Source organism: Podarcis filfolensis (genome assembly GCF_964270895.1).
Source record: "Podarcis filfolensis genome assembly, chromosome: 16".
Taxonomy (NCBI): domain Eukaryota; kingdom Metazoa; phylum Chordata; class Lepidosauria; order Squamata; family Lacertidae; genus Podarcis; species Podarcis filfolensis.
Window position 1 is genome coordinate 3,286,935 of NC_139620.1, and position 20,606 is coordinate 3,307,540.

The following is a 20,606-nucleotide window of genomic DNA, read 5'->3' on the forward strand; positions in this document are numbered from 1 at the left end:
TGTTTATTAGATTTACGTACTTGCCCTTCATCAAAAGATCTCAGTGTGGTTCCCCAAGATAAAAATACAAGATAGAAACGCAAATAAGTTATTAAAACGAAAACTACCAAACAATAGCCCCCTCCCACAAACACATGGTTGAAGAGGGACATTTCCCCCTGAAGATATAGAAGCGAGGGGAGAGCATTCCACAAATGGGGGGCTACTGCAGAAAAGGCCCTATTCTCATGTTGCCACCCTCTGGAAATCTCTTGGAGGAAGCACACGAAGGAGGGCCTTAGACGGTGAATGCAGAGTTCGGCTCAGTTTATACGGGGAGAGGCGGTCCTTTAGGTACCGCCGTCCTGAGCCTTACTAGAGAAAAGGAACTGCAGTCTGGAAGTTCCTGCTGAAAGGAGCAGGAAGTTCTCAAGCTGTAAGACTCATGCCTTTGTCACATATCCTAATAATGTCTGGATATGCTCCAACAGATAAGAAGGGAAGATTGGCCCAAATGCAGGTGTTGGAATAAATACGTTCTGGTTAGGGGCCCAAAATTCCTACCCTGCTAGCAATCTATTTTCCAGAAATCAAAGAGATTATCCATTAACAAATGCTTATGATAAGCCCAGGCCTGTGGGAGAAATTTCAAATTGCCAACATTGAGTGCAGACTTCTGTTATTGATCCAAGAAGTATACAGGGTCAGAATAGGTTTAAAAGGTGGTGTGACTGGTGCTTTTAAAACACTGTTTTAAGCCTTTACTGAGCTGCATTTCCAAGTGATGTCCAACACAGCCTTGGATGGGCCACTACAACAAGGCCCCGTATGCAGACAGATTTTGTATTTCCGTCCAACCTCAGGTGGGAGACATCACTCATTATCTGTTAGCCTGTCCCTCAGATAGAGACCCAAGCGATCCCTTTCTGAAACCTTTGATCACACAAGGAAGCAGGTACGCCCTGGCAGAAATGGTCCAGTTTCCTTTGAATGACAGCAGTAGCTTCGTAACACAGGGTCAGGAGCTAGATAAAATCGCTATAAATTGTTGTGGTGATTCAGAGGTTTAAATGAAATCAAGGTGAATTTGAGTTTGTCGGTGTCTCTGTAACATCCCTATGACATCAAGGATGTTGGCTCGTATTATGGATCTCTATCATTTTATTGGCACTGTTGCTGTGGGCTTGTCATCGCCTTTGGCTGGAACAATAAACTTATATGGCTTGAATGAATGTGTTCTTGATCTAGCAATAGGGCTGCCAGGTTAAGAGCATCCCAGACCCTGAGATTTCAGGGTCTAAACCTGAGTCCTAGGGGTGGCCCCTGGTGATGCAATGGGGGCAGGGCCTGGTGATTCTTCCTCTGCACTCTGTCCCCCTACTGCAGGGGTAGGCAAACTAAGGCCCGGGGGCCAGATCCGGCCCAATCGCCTTCTAAATCCGGCTTGCGGATGGTCTGGGAAATCAGCGTGTTTTTACATGAGTAGAATATGTGCTTTTATTTAAAACAAAAATTTTTTTTTTCTGCCAGTAGCACCTTAAAGACCAACTAAGTTAGTTCTTGGTATGAGCTTTCGTGTGCATGCACACTTCTTCAGATACACTGATGCATTATTTAAAATGCATCTCTGGGTTATTTGTGGGGCCTGTCTGGTGTTTTTACATGAGAAAAATGTGTGCTTTTATTTAAAATGTACCTTTGGGATATTTGTGGGGCATAGGAATTCATTCATTCCCCCCCCCAAAAAAAATATAAAATATTCCCCCACAAGGTCTGAAGGACAGTGGACTAGCCCCCCTGCTGAAAAAGTTTGCTGACCCCTGTCCTACTGAGTCCTGGAGATGGAGATTAATTGGAACAGGAAAGAGGGAGGGGGGAGGACAACTCCCCCAAAGCCTTTGCAAAGATTTAGAGACGGAGGTTAATTGGGAGGGGGAAGCAGCAATCATTTGCATCTGGCTCTTACCAGGATGAAGCCTGCAAGCTGCATGCATAGTCTTCTTAATTTAAAAAATTTGAAGGCCCTCTCAGCCACCTGGAGATTCAAACCCTCCCCTTGCCAATTGGAGGGGGCCAGTCAAATCTGGAGATTTCAGGTCAGCTGCAATTCAATCAGATCCCAATGCAGCAAGGGCTGATGGATGTCACCTCAGGATCCAGAAAGCCCAGAAGCCACTTTTATGACACCTTGTGTTCTGTGATGGGAAGTCGGAATACAAATGTGAGACAACTAACAAATAAATAATAGCCATATTGGGGGAAGGCAATTAACATGCAAACAAGGGTCCTGCCTGCATATGAACTATTTTATTTTGCTTTTTAAATGCAACAGCTGCTTTGTCATCTAAAAAAGCAAGGAGCGTAATAGGAAGAGTCGCCGCAATCCCTGTGAAAGAAGGAAAACGGCTAAGGTTCTTTCTGAAAAGCCCAGCAACTACTCAGACCACCAATTATACTGAGAAAAACAGATTTTCTTTCTTGGGGGGAAAAAAAGAGAGAGAGAGCTGTTCTCTTTTCAGACCTGGACAGGACCCAAGAGTGAATTCATGTCAGTGGAATGCCTGTCTCCTGCTGTCTGCTGAGAAAACTCGATCGAGACTCTGGCAGCCTCATTCAAGGCCTTTTCCTACATGCCCATAGTGCTGCTTCAGGCCTTACTATCGCTGGAGATATGAAGACTCCTCCTTACCCTTCCGCCAGTTTCAATAGGGCCTAGTAGCAAGCCAAGAGGTCTCGGTCCAATGCAGTTTGATTGACATGACTCCAATACAACAGCGACAGTCAGGTGGCAACCCATGCCTGGCAAATAGGATCGGTCCAGTTGAGGTGGAGGGGCAGAGTTACTCCCCCCTCACCACACACACACAGATTTGCACCTTGGTCCTACCACCTGAAGGGAAGCCCAAAGAGAATCCAATGCATAACAGCTGTCATTTTTCGTTAACTCTGTGTGGCAAGGTCAACTGATGCCACGTCCGTAGCAGAAAATATTTCCGATGCCAAGGCCCCGCAAGAACTTGATTTGGAACACAGAAACCATCGTTTGTGCCTTCCAACCCTCTGGTCTGGGATGAGGAAGGTTCCTCTGGAGGGTCACTGCCGGCCAGAAATAATTGATACTGAGCAAAACAGATCAGTGGTACGGACTCAGCAAAACGCAGGTTCATCTGTAACCACTTTGAGCTGGGTTGTTTGTTTTTACAGTCAAGTTGTAGATTCATTTATGAAATACATGGAGCTTTGTCCCTGCTAGCTCTGCTTACCAGCCCGCTAGAGCAGGAATCCCCAAACTCAGCCCTCCAGATGTTTTGGGACTACAACTCCCACCATCCCTAGCTAACAGGACCAGTGGTCAGGGATGGTGGGAACTGTAGTCCCAAAACATCTGGAGGGCAGAGTTTGGGGGTACCTGCGCTAAAACTTCCCCTACCCGCCCCATGCAACCACTAAACTCACCTTCCACCTTCCCAACCCCATTTCTTCATAAAAGCCAGGACTGCGATGAAGCGCGGCATATCCTCCAACGGGGGCTATGGAATCACAGCTGTACATTTTTATGTATATGGGAGGAAATAATAAATGCATGCCAACACATGGTTGCCCCCAAGGACTGGGGGTGGAAAGCCAGGTGCATGTTATATATCTGAGTGCAGGTAACTGCTTTGGTGTCCTATAACCTCTGGAACAGAAGTCAAAACTGGACCGGTCAGCTTGGATGCCAGTGTGCTGAAGTGGCTCAACAGAAGCGGGCAACCTTCAGCCCTGCGGTCACATGAGGCTTAATTTCACATAGCCCTCAATCTTCTTCCAAAAGCCCTATAGAAGCAATGATCTTCCAGAGCCACTACCAGGCAGTCAATCCCATCCTCCTCTCTGAGTTCTCCAAGGGGGAACCATACACAGAACAGACCTCTTTGAGGTATATACATCTAGGGCAGCCAAGTGAGTCTTCCATGACAGCTGCTTGGCCATTTGAAACCTCTTCTTGCTCCCTCCTTGGTTTCACGAGAGGCACATATGCAAAAGGGCTTTCAGTCTCACTTTCAGATTTCATCGGGGCAGCAGATACTGCAGGAACACAGTTTGGAACTGAAACGGCAGTCCCTGGGTGTTTCATTCGATGTTTTAAACACGCAACTGAGCTTATGGAACTCAAAGCAAGACGGTATTTGGAGTGTGGGGGATCTGTAAAAGGAAGTACTGTTAGCCATACCAGTTTAGTGGTTAGAGATGAGATGCTTCTGAAGAGCAATTGCTGAGGGAGGACAGCAGAAAGATGCCCCTGGGAAAGGACTTGCAAACGGAAGGCTGACCAGATGGATGCTTAAATCTCGACAGCGCAGAGCAACTATGGAACTTGCTCTCCCAAGAGGCAGCGATTCCCACCAACCTGCTTGGCTTTTAAGGGTCGACAAAATTCATGCAAGATAAGGCTATCAATGGCTAATAGCCACAATGGCTATGCTCTGCTGCCTCCACAGTCAGAGGCAGCAAATGTTTCTGGAAACCAGTTGCTGGAAACCACAGAAGGGGAGAGTTGCTCTTGTGTTCGAATCTTGCTTGTGGGTTTCCCACAGGCATCTGGTTGGCCCCTGTGGGAACAGGATGCTGGACTTGATGGACCACTGCCCTGACCCAGCAGGCTCTTCGTATCTCATCCAACAGGACTATTGCTCCATTTTTACAATAGCTGGAAACAGAACTTCCACGTTTAGTGGTAGTATATCTTTAATATCGGGTGGCGCTGTGGGTTAAACCACAGAGCCTAGGACTTGCCGATCAGAAGGTCAGAGGTTCAAATCCCCGTGACGGGGTGAGCTCCCATTGCTCAGTCCCTGCTCCTGCCAACCTAGCAGTACGAAAGCACGTCAAAGTGCAAGTAGATAAATAGGTACCACTCCGGCGGGAAGGTAAACGGCGTTTCCGTGTGCTGCTCTGGTTCGCCAGAAGCGGCTTAGTCCTGCTGGCCACATGACCCGGAAGCTGTACGCCGGGGACACTTGGCCAGTAAAGCGAGATGAGCGCCGCAACCCCAGAGTTGGCCACCACTGGACCTAATGGTCAGGGGTCCCTTTACCTTTAATATCAAGATGAGGGAAGGAATTAGAGGAAAGCTATTGCTTTCGTTTCATTATACTGGGCTTCTCTCAGACGTACGTATCTGGTTTGCAGGAGATTAGGAGTGGCTGACTGGTGGCTCTCTAGATACTGTTGAGCTTGCAACTCCTATCTGCCCCAGCCAGTGCGTGGCCAACGGTCAGGGATTACAACATCTGGAGGGCAGGCAGCCCCAGACCAGAGGAACATTCAGCCTGATCCAGTTGGCATCCACCAAGCAAGCCCTTTCAGGTGCAAAAGCAACGGAGTCCTCTGGTGGAAAATCTGTTGGTGCCTCAGCTACCCAAAGTTTGGGGGAAACTGCCTGCGTATCTGACAAACACACTTCCCCAAATACTGCAATTAAAAAGAAAATGAAAGTGTTGTGTGCAAACATTGACAAGTACAAATAACTGAGAGGAAGGCACACTAGCAAAGAGTGCTTTTCACCTCGTCAGGCCTGTGAAGGAAACGCTGCCTGTCTGCTCGCCTGGATAAAAGCTTCCCTTTCATTTATTTATTTGCAAGGCCTCTTATTACAGGAAAAGCCACAGCAATGACTTCACCGGGGAGGAATGGCGTTAACATTTGGATGGCTTTATTTTTTGCTTTCGCAACCGAGAGCTAAAAGCAGCTGCATTAAGTTAGGCTCCACGGAAAGGGCTGGATGGCTTTATGAATCAGCTAGATCCCAGACAAGGTAGGCAAAAGAGAAGGAACAGCCCAAGGCAGGGATCCTCGACAGACTCTGCCGAAATCCCTAATCAAGCAAATCGAAGGGCTGCTCCCTTTTGGAGTCTTTCCTTGAGACTTCGGTCAATTGTTTCAAAGGAGTCCAGCATCCTTTGAAACAGATGATGCCCTTGACAGCCATCAACTCATGTTGTTTGCAAATGAATCACAAAAAAGCCTAAGAAATCCATTTGCAAAAGGCAGCTGCAGTTGGGTCACCATGGACCTCTGAGAACCCGACCTTCGGAGTAAGCATCTAGTCCCCATGGTTACAGGAGGGCACTTTGAAACATGATAGCTATGGTGGTAAACTCTGGAAGTAAGAATAACTGGAACTACAAGAGAAGACTGTATTCCTAATCCAGATTCTCCCCTGACCCCCATTCATATCAACACAGACCCTGGGCTGGATCAATGCCACACAGTGAAGTTGATATGTAAACAGAGAAGGCTGATACTCAGTGCTGCTTGCCATTATTTGCCTAAACAATTCAGCCAATGTTGAAGTGATTCTAACAGGCAAAACTGATTTTCGTTTTTGGCAAGAAAGACACACAGTTTAGTTGAGACCCAGTTTTGTTTCCCTCCACAGGAATATCATTGTGTGTGTGTGTCCTTCCCTTGGGTTTTTGTTTTTCTAAAAAAGCATGACCTCCTCCTTTGCTTTGAAGAACAAGCCATTGAATTAAGCACCACACCCAACCTGATTTCCAAAACAGCCACCTGTGTGTATTGCAAAACTGAAAAAAAAACATTTGCTCAAACTTACAAAGGCCTGCTTTTGGGGAAAGGTGCAAAAAGAACTCCCCTGTTAACTAGTCTGGATCAATCAAGGCTGGGAAATTATGACTATGTGCTTAAGGGCAGAACATATTGGGCTTTGTTTATTTTTTGATAACTGGGAATTCCCTGGCAAAATACCCACAGCTACTTTTTATCATATGTTACGAAGAATAAACCCTCCCCAGGGCCTTCTCGGTAGTGGTGCCTGCCCTGTGGAACGCCCTCCCACTAGACGTCAAGGCAATAAACAACTAGTTTATTTTTAAAAGACAACTGAAGGCGGCCCTGTTTAGAAGTTTTTAATGTCTGATGCTGTATTGTTTTAATATTTGGTTGGAAGCGGCCCAGAGTGGCGGGGGAAACCCAGCCAGATGGGCACGATATAAATAATAAATTATTATTAGGAGTTATTATAGTTTAAGATGAAAATGAACTCCATTAGGCCCAATTGTTATGTAGTTTCACTGCATTTTTTCACAGGAGATTCATGGAGCCCTTCCCACTTTAACACCTTCATAGCAGGGCAGAATGTTTCTGAACTCCAGCAACTATTCCTGTGGGTGGGCATAGGCCAGCGGGCTGCATTAGGTAACCATTTCAGTGGTGTATTTATGCTTCAAGTCTAGTACCATGGAAACAATGCATTCACCCACCTATTAAAAGCAAATGATCTTGACATTATTAACCTTCCAAATGGCAGGGAACGGATCTTCTGGGGGGTGGGGCAGGGCGGGATCTTCTGGCAGACACAGCAATTGTGAATCACTCTTTCTAGAGAGAAATTATTTCCAGGCTGAACATACCAAGCTAGCAGAAACCCCAAAGGTAAACCCTGTTAGGTAACAGGACTACCCAGCAGCAGCAGCAGCAAGCTTATGAGCAAGAATTCACTGCTGGTTGGCTGGAGATGTTTGAAACATATGAAGAAAATGTGGGCGGTTCCGGAGCAAATATGTTTGTAATGCTAAAGGATGCACAGCAAGGTTAGCTGAACTACAAAGCTTCCTTCCAAAGAGGAATTCTGCTGAGAATAGGGGCATTTTAGATCCTGTCCTATTCTTATGATCAGGTATGGGGTATGCCTGGATTAGAGAATACTGTGGCCCTACAGGTGCTGTTGGACTCCCCAACTTCTATCACCCCATGGCAGCATAGTCAACGGTCAGGAATGATGGGAGAACTGGGAGTTCCATCATTTGGAGAGCTAGATTCCCCATTACTGACCTAGATCACAAGTAGAGGGGTCTGTGCTGAGGGATGGGGAAACTTTGGCCCTCTAACTGTTCTTTATTTTCTAGATCCATTTCAATCAGGGCTTTGGTCTGGAAAGTGCCCAAGGCGCCATATATGATAACCTCTGTCAGGAGAGAGACGGGGCAATGTATCCGTTAATCCTAATTGAACTCTTGGCGACTTTCAATACCAATAACCGTTACCATGACTGGGAGCGGCCGCCGAGACCATATAACACTGGTCTTGAAAGACCTACATTGCCTCCCAGTACGTTTCCGAGCACAATTCAAAGTGTTGGTGCTGACCTTGAAAGCCCTAAACGGCCTCGGCCCAGTATACCTGAAGGAGCGTCTCCACCCCCATCGTTCTGCCTGGACACTGAGGTCCAGCACCGAGGGCCTTCTGGCGGTTCCCTCACTGCGAGAGGCCAAGTTACAGGGAACCAGGCAGAGGGCCTTCTCGGTGGTGGCGCCCTCCCTGTGGAACGCCCTCCCACCAGATGTCAAAGAGAACAACTACCACCAGACTTTTAGAAGACATCTGAAGGCAGCCCTGTTTAGGGAAGCTTTTAATGTTTGATGTATTACAGTATTTTAATATTTTTTTGGAGTGGCTGGGGAAGCCCAGCCAGATGGGCGGGGTATAAATAATAAATTATTATTATTATTAACCACTGTATCCTCCTGGAAAGGCTTTCTGAGTTGTGGGTGGGCAACACTGCTTTACAGTGGCCCCAGTCCTACTTGGATCGTTGTCTTCATCAGCTGATGCTTGGGGAGTGTTTTTCGGCACCACGGGGTCTTCAATGTGGGGTCCCTCTGGGCAGTTCTATCCCCCATGTTGTTTAATATCTATATGAGGCCGCTGAGTGGAGTCTTCCAGTTTTGGAGTGTGTTGCCAGCAGTATGCTGATGACCCACAGCTCTATTTCACCTTTACATCTGCAGGGGAGGCAGTGGGTGTACTAGACTGGAGCCTTGCCTAGGTAATGGACTGGTTGGGAGCCAACAAACTGAAGCTCAATCCAGGTAAGATAGAGGCACTATTGATGGGTGGTCCCCTAGACCGGATGGATGGGAGATTGCCTGCTCTTAAGGGGGTTACACACCCTCTTAAGGAGAAGGGATGTATCTTGGGGGTGCTCCTGGATCTATGGGTGTTGCTTGAAACCCAGGTGGTCTTTTATCAGCTTTGGCTGGTGGCCCAGCTATGCTCGTATCTGGACAGGGATGAACTAGGTTGAATTACTGCAATGCGTTACATACGTAGGCCTCTGAAGATGGCTCAGAAACCTCAGCTAGTACAAAATTCAATGGCCAGATTGCTCACCAGAACAAGACTGTTTGAGCATATAACGCCAATCCTGGCCCAACTGCACTAGCTGCCAATTTGTTTCCCAGCCCACTTCAAAGTGCTGGTGTTGAACTATAAAGCCGTACACGGTTCAAGACCTCGATACCTTGGGACTGCCTCTCCCTATATGAACAGACCGCACTTGTCATCCATGGCCCTCTTCTATGTACCTGCTTCCTTAAAGGTTCAGAAGGGTGGCAACACAAGAGCAGGGCTTTTCTGTAGTGGCTCCCCATGTGTGGGGACATGCTCACCTGGCACCAGCATTACATGTCTTTAGGCACCAGGCAAAAACATTCCTCTTTACCCAGGTCTTCAGCCATTAAGTAATCTATGGCCTGTTAAAGGGATCTGTTATTAAGATTATTTTATTATGGCATTATTATGCTTTGTATTATTATTATGCTCTGTAAAATGTTGTCCATGGCCATGGGATCTTTTGATATAAACTGGTATATAAACTGAAATAATAATAATAATAATAATAATAATAATAACAACATCAGCCCCAGCTAGCACAGCCAATGGCCAGGGATATGATGAGTTGTATTCCAGCACAGGTTTCCCTCTCTGGCATTAGAAGCATGAAATGCTTGATTTTCCTCAGGATTCCCTTGAAACAGAGCACAGGGAATTGGCTTTTGTCAACTTTTGCCAAGTGCAAATTAGCAGAACAGAGTCCAATGAAACATCTAGAACTGTGTTTAAATAGTTAAGTGAAGGGTCTGGTTATAAAAACCCCTCCCTCTACTTTTGACAGAGAGATTTCCTGTTATGTGAAATAAGTTGCTTCAGAAATTGCCTGATCTACCCTAACCAGGGAGGATCCACCTTTGACACAAACACTGCACCACTAACTAGAAACAGAACTTTGCAGAAGGTGCAGATTTGCATATTTCCAGGGCAAAGCTTTGCATAGGGCCAGAGTGCACCACCAGCGCATTCAAAGGCATTGCAAAGTTGGTGTGGAGGATCGTGAAAATGGTTTCATACCTCTTGTCTTAAGAGTCACAGCACTTAGAAGGGGAAGACTGCTTCTTATATAAATTCAGGACCCACCCTATTCCTATGACTGTAATCTGTTTTCAATTCTGAATTTTAAATTGTTGCAATCTACCTTGAAATCTGCTAGTTAAGGGTGGGTGGTGGTGGTGGTAGCAGTAATAAAAATAATAATGTAAAATACAGCACTTAATTTCAAAGAGACTACTGCAATATTGCACTAATATAACTCTCACCTTTTTTTAACTACCGTTGAAAAATGCAGTATAGGCATAGATATGCTAAGAGAGCTATGGATAAAGGCAGTGCAGTAGGGAAACTGAAGCACTCCTGATGCTGTTTGACTGCAACTCTCACCAGCACCTAAGGTTATAAACTTCACCACCACCGATACAGGGATACCAGTCATGGCAACCCCAGGGGCCTAATCCAGGACCCAGCAGTAACTGGCTATTTTTCACAAGCCAACCAGGGGCGCTCCCCTCCAGAGCCAGCTGCAAGACTGAGTGACAAAAAGGAAAGAAGAGAGGCAGCAAATGGCCAGGCCTTCCAGTAGAGTTTGGCCACAGAGAAGACAGGATGCATACAAATATAGCTTCAATTGTTTCATGTTTCTGCCTTAACAGAAGGCACACACTGCAGCCACCTGTGAATTGTTTTATTGGACAGTTTATGTAAACAAGAAAGTCTGACCATAGCACCATGTTGAGTCTATGCTTTGTTTTAGGTTTTCACATCTGCCACAATCTGGTCTAAACAAAGCTAACAGTACAGCGAAGACTAAACGCAATCTAGTCAAACTGCAAAAACAACTTAACCTCTTGCTCCTATACTGAACCCTTCCGCCTAATAAAGGGTTCAAGAAACCCAAGTCTACAAGCCTCTCTCATATTCTCCCTCAAAGATTCAGATTTATTCCGTGCATAGGCCATAATGTCTTACATTGCTAACTCATGTGAGAAATTTTATTCTTAGAGACAAGTATGACATTCTTTTGTAAGTTTAGCATAAAATAGTTGGCTTTAAAGAAAGCAAGAATCAAAATAAAGAAGGTAAAAAAACTTGATTTGTGGAAATGCCTCCCCTGGCAACCATGAAGAAAGGAAAACATTTTAAAGAACAAAAAGGAAGGCGCTCAGCTGTACTTAGATGGTTGTTCAGTAAAGTCACCTGGCAGAACCAAGTTGTTATTGAAGTACATAGAAAGGTAGGCCCAGATTATGTGACATTTAGAGGGCTAAAGAATAAAGAGCTGCAAAACCTGAATCTAATTACATTAAAAAAAAACTCTTTTACAACCTTTCCCAAAGATAAATCTCTTTTAAGAGTATACACTTTGTACAGTTTCAGCTACAAATGTACATACATTTCTGCTGACTTCCCTGTGAAGGTTTATACATATTTACACTATTGCGCTCCATGTCTTGTGATAACTTGGGAGCTATGGCAGTGTACGCTTCCAAGGGGAGGGCAGAGGAGAACAGGAAACAAAAACTGAAGGGAGTACATAGAACAGGATCAGCCCTTGATGCAATGAGATGGGTTCAGATTTTGGAGTTTTCTCTCTCCACAGCAGACACAACACACACCTGTGCCAGCGAACAGATAAGGCATTTGCAGTGTTAGATACCCCGTTTGGGTGTATGGTCACAGTTCTGTGCAAATAGAACACTACCTAGCACATCCAACAGTTCTTATAAGCCCAATGTGGCTGTGGGTTCATAGTCCAAGCCCAAGACTGTGCTCAGGTGGGCTTCAGTCCTCTTAGCTCCACCACTGGAGGAAGCGGAGTGCGTGTTCCTTGGCTTGAAGGATCTACTCCCAATTTGTAAAGACATCCTTGTTGGTGACATTCTAAAACTGACAGTTCATACCAAACTTTCCATGGGATTTCGAGGTGTTTTAATTCTCCCGTCAACTTTCAAAGAACGGCTCAGTTTTCTAGTCACAGTAGAACAGGATAGTCCAAGCTAGCTCCTCACTGGGAGCACTCCTTGACTCACCGGATCATGTAAGCCAAACCTGCTCCTATTCCAGCCACGCCTGCAAAAGCCATCAGAACGCTTCTGATGCTGCCTTCTACGTCCTCTACATGGAAGAAATTAACAAATCCCTCCTAGAAAAAAGAATTGCATTGTTAATTGCTTTTAAGTACTGGCAGCCATGTGTGTCTGACTGCTTCAAAGAGAATTCGCAGCAAGAATGGAAGGTAAAACCATGTACTGAGCAAAGTCCAACATCCAGCAATTCTGAGTCCAATCCACTCCCCATTTTCAACAACCGCAACCACGCACACACAAACAATGTTCCCTTTGTGGGAAACCAATTTTAGCGTAGCTCTTTTAAACATCTCATGACAGATATTCACTCTATTTATGGAGAGTTAACACAGGGAGGCAGCCCTAAAATCTGATGAAGCATGCATTCACTTCCAGAAAGATCAGCTACAGGAAGGTATTGGGGTCTCCAGGTTTGGATTTTGACTGTGAAGAGTTACAAGGGAAAGGGGCCGCACAACAACATCTACCATTCAGCCCCACCATGACTCACTTACCCAGGCATTATTGTTGAGGATCCATTCCCGCTTGTCTGTAACCAGAACCTCAGTGATGAGCTCTGCCAAACGACCGATGGCACTCTCCTGATTGATGCGCTTCAGATGTTTGGCAACAAAGGCACCAAAAGAGATGAGAGTCACAATTCGACCCCAGTTTGTTATGCCGTCACTGAAAAGGTGCTTTGCAACTTCTGACACAGTCTTCAGGTCATCCTCTTTCTTTATTTCAATCTTCCTAAGCATTCCTGAAGAGGGGGTGAGCAATAAGCAAGGAACACAGGTGAAAATACTGAAAATTCCACATTTAAGTGTGCAAGAAGTTTTAACAATCAAAATCATTAACAAAGCAGTTTAGTTTTCTCCCCCTCCCCCACTCTTTGCTCTTTGTTTTTGGAAGGATTGAGGTTGTAGTACTTGGTTGAATGAGCAATGGATGGTGGGTGGGCACTGATGTTTAAAACTCAGGGTCAGAGCCTGAACAGATGGAATGTTGATGGGATAAGCTTGCTCAGAAGTCTTATTGGCAAGAGCTTCCCCCTCCCCAATGAGACAGGGAGTGTATGTGCTGTCCTAGGTGGGAGGCAATTATTACTTACTTGATTCTGGAGCTATATGAGTTTTTATCTGGTCAGCTGTCTTTGTCGTACAAAGTGATTGGTTGGGATTTTGTAACTGTAGGCTTTTATTTGATTATTCATATACTGTATTGCATTTGATTTCTATTTTGTGCTGTTTTAAAATTCTTTTGCATTGTATTTGCTTCCCATGTTGTACATTGCTTTGAGACTCGTTTAAATGGTTTTCACTTCCCATTTTGATGTTCTACTGTTTTTTTTTATTTTGACTATCACTTTATGAATTCATTTGAATACAAAGTGATTGTCTGAATAAAAATAAGTTCTAGCACTTCCTGAGAAGAACATTAAAATGTTCTAGAGCTGCTTTAGACTTGCAGATCAGCAGCTGCCTGTTTCAAAGTCCAATACTCAGACAAACTTAACTCCTACTTACAGCCACTGATATCTGCAGCCCTAGACCAAAGCCCAGCTCTAGCGTCTAAGCAAGTGCTGCTTCAACTATTTTTAATACAAAACAAGAAATCCAGCAGTCGTCATGCTTTGAGCTAGTGGTTCAAGACTTGAATCCTGGCAGTAGAATTCTGTCCTTAAGGGTTAAGCAGCCTTCAACTATTAGCCACTGATACTTAAAAGAAACTTGAGGAAGCTGAAATCCAGAAGTCAACAAGGAAGTGACTATAGCTAGTTCATTTTCATGATTCAGGAACAAGGATGCTTGCATCCGCATTTAGGAGTTGCCCCAAAGCAGTCTCTTTATTGTACTGTGGAGAGGCAATGATTCAGAAGACTTAAAGCAAACCATTAAACATAAGTCTAATGAAATTTGTTCTTATACACTAGATGAGTGAGCCAAGTCCTAACTCTTCCTAACCCAGAAAACAAACAATACCTCTGTGGGAAGTCTGTGCCATTGTGACTTCAGTATATGCAGGACGTAAGGAATGTTCTACAGGACATCTCACAAATGGCTACTGTCAAAGCTTTTCTTGCCCATCCACATTACAAAAACCTGAGCAGCTCAGCCACAAGGGTAGCTGGGAGGGGATAGACAACTGGAGGACACTGACTTAGAGGTGGCAAACCATAGAGGCTCTCTAGGAGTGTTCAAAATACTGGTGGTTATTTTAAGGCTACTTCCCAACTCTACATAGTCAGTGCCCTAGCTAATGTAATATACTAAAATAAAGTCAAATGAGAATGGCAAAGTGCTGGTAAATAGCAAACCTGCTCCAAAGCAACTCAGAAGGAAGTTAGTCGTTCACAGCAGGAGCCAGCTAATCTTTTATCATCATGTTTACAATGAATTATATTTCACTTGCTAGGCAGGAGCAGGATGTCAGCAAGAGCTAATCTGTACCCAGATTATCTTCTGCCTGCAAGAGTTTCTCCCCACCCCGTCAAGCGAACTAAATTCAGTTTCGTTTCTGCTGGGCTTGGTGCTTTCACAATGACTCCTTGCAGAAAAACATGGTGGGAAGGCAGGCTGGGCCACCCACAAACCTCTGGCTGCCAGGGTGGCCTCTCAAGAAGCCTGAACTCTACTGGAGATCAGGAATCTGGCCCAAACTGCACAGAACTGAAGTCAACCAACCAGACTCAAATGTGCAACCTTTCAGTCCACGGACACATCAGGAACTTTCCCTACAACATCCCTGTTTACTCTTTTTAAACTTTGGACACTCTTCCAATTCTTTTTCGTAAGAGCCCCACCATTTCTCCCCTTTACTTGCCCCTCCAACACATTCCCCCTTCCACCCATCAATTTCCTTTGCTACATTCCCATCCCAAGGACACCCTGATCCACTATGTTTAGCTCCTCACCTTCACTTCCCCCCCCCTCAGGCCACCTGCTTTCCTCCCTCCCCTCTCCCAACCCCTACTCTAGAACTTCACCAGCCCTACAGGTGCTCGCTTCCACTTCCATTCTCCCCTTACAGCTGACACCCCCAACTTTTCTTTGCCCCACACAAGCTCCTTTCATGCTCTTCCCTAAACACACCTTAGTGAGTGCTTCCCGTCCTCCTCCTTCCCCAGTCCCTTTCCACTTCAGTACCCTGCTGCACTTCCTACTTCCTGTTTTTGCTTTTTTATAACAATAAATCTTGTATTAGTTTTTTGTGAACCACCTTGGCTGCTTTAAGAGAAAGGCAAGATACTAAAATGTCAGTAAATGTGAGATGCTGATAGTTTCCTCCTCTCCACACCCCATGACTTAAGCCCCCCATCAGTTATTACTCCTCACTGTGTCCTCCCAAGCAAGCAAACACCCCCATTTCCTTCCCACACTCATTCTAAGAAAGCCACACCTCAACTTCAGTGCATGTAATTAGAATAATTTTATTTTAAATGTTGCTTTTCTCTTCAGCCACCCAGGAAACATTGCTGGGGAGCGTTCCAGTCTGTCAGCTTGCCTGACTGACTTCAACTAGCAATCAGGCACTTGGTGTCATAGGTCCCAGGCAGTGGGGTACACTTCCAGAAGATTAGGCAGGCATCCTCTTGAAAAACTGTTTTATGCCAACGGGCCTCTGCAGAGGCTTTTATATTCTTAAAATGAAGCAGCCATTGTTATGGCTATTCTGTATTTTTTATCTCATCCATAAATGTTGTTGCATCTGTCTCTGGTATTTTGTATCTGTAAATAGTTCCCACAAAAAGGCTGCCCAAATGTGGCCCATGGCCTTCTGCTTCGGGCTTTCCTCACAGGATAAATGGGTCTTTACCAGTCTGTTAGGCCTATGGTCTTTGCTTGCATGTACTTCCTGTTTTTTTGTATATGTTTATCATCTTCATTGAAAACAACTTCTGTTTCATTTATTTAATGAGGCATCATCATAGCTCAAGGACAAATTCCAGCCAGGCAAAGAACACTTAAGCATGCAAAAGTCAGAGCCTGGGAAAAGGGGGTGTGATCTCAAGAAAAAGCACAATCCCCCCCCCCACTTCGCATCATCATCATTATGGACAGAAGCTAGCTTGGGCTGCTTTGGGGGCAAGTTATAATCCCCCCCAGCCCTTATTTCTTCTTCTCTTGCCCTTTTTCCATCCCCAATGTAGAGTGTCAATCTGGGATGGAGGGGGCGTGGCCCCCAGAAAAGACTCTTCCCCCACTATTCATTATTATGGCTGTCTAGAATAAGAAATGATTCATCATTTCTTCCCCAGCCCTCTTTTAGGGACCCCTTCCATTTACTCATTCCCCCCCAATTATGACCCCGTAAAAGAGGGTGCCAACCTGGTCCCGTCGAGGGCGGTGCGCGGCCTAAAGAACTGGCACCACGCCCACCTCCTGCTGCTCTTGTAAGCCGCCCTGGCCCTTTTTAGGGGGCGGCTTGCAATAACCTCGACACAATGATTAAACGACGAAGAGGCAACCCTCTTGGCCCTCGTCTCCCCACTTCCTCCAACCTCCTCCCACCTTGGCCCAACTGCGATTCCGGCCCCGAAGGGGGTTGGGCTGGATGACCTCGGGGTTCCCCTTCCCATTCTGCCCCCATCACCCACCTTGGAAAGCCAGCTGGTGCTTGTCGAGGATGTTGTCCCCGACCCGCCGGAGGGTCTCCAGCGCCTGCGCGGCGCCCGGCGAGGCGGCGGCGGCCTCCTCCTCCTCCTCGTGGGGGGTCCCCAAGCGGCCCAGGAGGCCCTTCAGGATCTTCTTCCCGCCGCCTCCCGACGGCCCTTTGGCGTCGCCGTCGCCCGAGGCGGCCTCGCGCAGGTACCGGCTCACCAACTCCAGCGTCACTTTGCGCAGGTCGTCCGGGGCGGACGCCGCCACCGCCACCGCCACCGCCGCCGCGTCGTCGTCGTCCCCCTGCGAGGACGGGATGGACTCCAGCGAAGGGGTGGGCGAAGGCAGGTCTCCGGCCTCCGCGGCCTCGGCCTCGTCGTCGCAGCCGTCCAGCTCTCCCTCAGGGAGCGCCAGCGCCAACGGCCGCGCGGCGCCGCCGCCAACGGCCGCCGCGGCGGGGGAGCCAATCAGCGCGCGGGGCGCTACTTCGAAGGGCCCAATCCGCGCCAGGGGCCCCCCTGAGCCAATCCGCGCCAAGGGCCCCTCAGGGAAGACGCTGGCCCCCCAGCCGCGCCCAATCCGAGGCGAGAACGGGCCGGCGCCCTCAGAGCGGCCGTTGGCGGTGAAGACGGCCGCGGCGGCTGGGGCTCCGCTGCTGCTACTGCTGCCGCCTCCGCCGGCCCCCGGGGAGACCGGCGTGGCGGGCGCCATGCTCGGTGCGCCCCCACAATACAACACCACCGACTTCTTGTTAAACATGGCGGCCTCCTCGCAGCTTTCCGCGAACTCCGAAGCTCGTCGCGCAGAGCTGTGAGAGGGGAGCGGCGGCGGCGGGGAGGGTCTTATAAAGGCTCTGACGCGCTGGCGTCAGAAGGGACGTGGCATACGTGAGCTTGAGGCAGTGACGCGGAGGGGAGGGGCGTGGCTAAAACAGGCCACCATAGACGTTTAAAGGGTAGAAGAAGGAGCCGGCTTTTGTATAGGGTGCTTCTTGGGTGCTCCATTGTTCAGGCGCGGGCAGGTGGGGGCCGGGTAGTAGTAGTAGTAGTAGTAGTAGTAGTAATAATAATAATAATAATAATAATAAAATAATAATAATAATAATAATAATTTTTATTTATACCCCGCCCTCCCCGGCCAGAGCCCGGCTCAGGGCAGCTAACACCAATAAAATTACAGTAAAAACATAATAGGGGGGAAAACCCAATTTAAAATACAGGTTAAAATGCAATTTAAAATGCAGCCTCATTTTAAAAGTAGTCCATAGATCAAAACCATAAGGGGAAGGAAACATAAGGGTCAGACTGAGTCCAAACCAAAGGCAAAGCAGGCGTCAGGGTGGTTTCCCAGGAGATTGGCCCCTTTCCTTCTGATGGTTTGTTCTTCTGTCCCCTTGCCAGTCTAGTCCAGCATCCTGTTCTCACAGTAGACAGGTCCCCTAAGAGCAGGGAGTGCATCTGAGACCCGTGGCCAAAATTTTGCAGTTCGAGATTAGGGTTTTGCCATACTAGATCAGGTGGGTTTTTTTTGCGTTTCTGTATTAGAGGTGCCTGGCGTGCTCTGGTCCATAGGGTCATGAAGAGTCGGACACAACTAAACGACTAAACAACAACAACAAATAATAGAGGTTTGACATTTTAGATGAGGGTATTGCAATCCTGCATTAGGGCATTGCAATTCTGGATTAGAGTTTCGTAGCCTTAGTTTATGGGCTTGCAGTTCTAGATTAGCATTTTCCATTCTTGATTGGCAGTTTGCCATTCCAGATTAGCGGCTTGCTGTTCTAGATCAGGCAGGGCAGAAACCAGGAGCGGATGTCTGAGCAAAAAAAGCTGAGGCTGAAAGTTGAGTTCTGAAACCAAAAACTGGAACTGTAAACAAGATTCCTGGGCTGAGCCGTGTTTGCTCTCCCATATGTACTCTTTACCCTCCTTCGATTCCAAGAGTGCGTCTGACCCGTTCAGCCACTGTGCAAACACTTGGCTCCGGTTTCTGGATTCTGGGAATCTGGTGGAAACAAATCTCCAGAGCATGAAATCTGCCCAGCCATGCTGTGGGCACCGAGAGAGAGAAAAAGCCAGATTTCAGAGCAGCTGTGATTTGGGATACCAGGGAGTCTACCCACAAACCATTAGCAAAGAGAAAACAAATGGAAATAGCCAAGCAATTACCCTTTAAAAACCTCTGTCTTATTTTGTGTGGCATGTGTAATTTTTAAATGTGCAGCCCATTGCCCATATATTTCAGGTGGGCTTACAACGCCCCTGCTGTGTAGTCCAGCATTGCAAGAACTTGGAAAGGGAGACAAGCTTACAACAGTCCTGCAATGTTGTCTATTGCTGTGACTCCCATATTGCAGATTGGGGTCTTTCTGTGCTGCTGCGACTGAAAGAGAGATCAGTTTACAACAGCCCTGCAATGCAGTCCAGTGCTTAAAAATCGCAAGGCTCATCTGGGACTGGATATGGAGTTAGGGGACAAGACCACCCCTGTAAAGCACCCCCTCAGCTTGCAGCAAAGTCTTTCTCTGTTCAAACTACCCCGGGGTGTCTTCCTCCCTGGGCCAAGTCCAGCGCTCGGTTTCATGCAGAAATGTCATCTTTAGTTGACTCACTTTGAAACTGACAGGTTGCAATGACCTGCTGATATGAACAGGTTTTCAACACTGAGGCTGTAACCCTTATACAGATTTGTGTGGGAGTGAGTTTTATTGAGGTGAGTAGTGTTCACCTCTGAGTAAGAACAGGAAAGAGGCTTACAGCATCTTAATGGAGTTAACCAATTTTTATTATGGCATTAGCTTCCGTGGACCAGACCCCCCTTCCTTCAAGTGCTGTTGTGCTCAGGTCATGCTTGAGGGTTTTGCATAATAGGCATCTGGTTGGCCACTGTGAGGACGCTGGGCCCCCTTTGGCCTGATCCAGTAACCAGGCTCTTCTGATGTTCTTATGGAATCCCCAGGTTCAGAGGCAGTCTATCTAGATTCCTAGGTTCTCTGCAGCATTTGGCCACTGCGAGGACAGGATGATAGACTTGACAGGCCCCTTTGGCCTGATCCTGTTGCGGGGCACTCCAATCCACAGAAGCTGATGCCATCATAAAATGTATCAGCCTTTAAGGTTCCACGAGATCCTGTTGTTTTTGCTGCATCAAACCACCATTGTCCAGAAACTGTTTACTTTGAGGAGATGGGTATAGGACGGAGCAATAAATGCCACACTTAAGACCTGGGTTAGGAAGAGGAAGAGCTCTTTCTAACATGGGGTAAGGTAAAGGTAAAGGGACCCCTGACCGTTAGGTCCAGTTGTGACTGACTCTGGGGTTGCGGTGCTCATCTCGCTTTATTGGCCGAGGGAGCCGGCGTACAGCTTCCGGGTCATGTGGCCAGCAGGACTAAGCCGCTTCTGGCGAACCAGAGCAGTGCACGGAAACGCCGTTTACCTTCCCGCCAGAGGAAGACCTATTTATCTACTTGCACTTTGACGTGCTTTTGAACTGCTAGGTTGGCAGGAGCAGGGACCGAGCAACGGGAGCTCACCCCGTTGCGGGGATTCGAACCGCCGGCCTTCTGATCGGCAAGTCCTAGGCTCTGTGGTTTAACCCACAGTGCCACCGGCGTCCCGCAGTACTCCTATAAATCCATGGACTCAAAAGTTACTCATGGCCACCATTTATTTCAGTGGGTTTACTCTGAGGAGTACTTGGGTCTTCTTTTTAACAAAGTCCTCCCAACACTAAGCAAAATTGGCCTACCAGAGCAATTACAGCCCATTAGCCAGTGTGG

General features: G+C 47.0%; 1 protein-coding gene and 1 long non-coding RNA gene across 2 annotated transcripts; one reads left to right on the plus strand and one right to left on the minus strand.

The window, feature by feature from the left end:
• Nucleotides 1-3,093: 3,093 nt before the first annotated feature.
• On the plus strand, nucleotides 3,094-11,063 carry LOC310752040. Its single transcript, XR_014542815.1, has 2 exons — nucleotides 3,094-3,140; nucleotides 7,890-11,063. It is a non-coding gene; the product is annotated as an uncharacterized lncRNA (long non-coding RNA).
• On the minus strand, nucleotides 10,823-18,607 carry MCL1 (MCL1 apoptosis regulator, BCL2 family member). The gene is made up of 3 exons (XM_083591442.1): nucleotides 16,819-18,607; nucleotides 12,734-12,981; nucleotides 10,823-12,295 (listed from the first exon to the last, which is right to left on the minus strand). Exons 1-3 carry the CDS (start codon nucleotides 17,579-17,581, stop codon nucleotides 12,179-12,181), a joined length of 1,128 nt encoding a protein of 375 aa, XP_083447568.1. The 5' UTR covers nucleotides 17,582-18,607; the 3' UTR covers nucleotides 10,823-12,178.
• Between the last annotated feature and the right edge of the window lie 1,999 nt (nucleotides 18,608-20,606).

Coding starts and splice junctions, on each gene's coding strand:
- MCL1 (XM_083591442.1), bottom strand. CDS start 17,581: ATGTTTAACAAGAAGTCGGTGGTGTTGTATTGTGGGGGCGCACCGAGC. Junction 12,982..16,818: donor GCACCAGCTGGCTTTCCAAG/GTGGGTGATGGG, acceptor CCCCCTCTTCAG/GAATGCTTAGGAAGATTGAA. Junction 12,296..12,733: donor TCCTCAACAATAATGCCTGG/GTAAGTGAGTCA, acceptor TCTTTTTTCTAG/GAGGGATTTGTTAATTTCTT.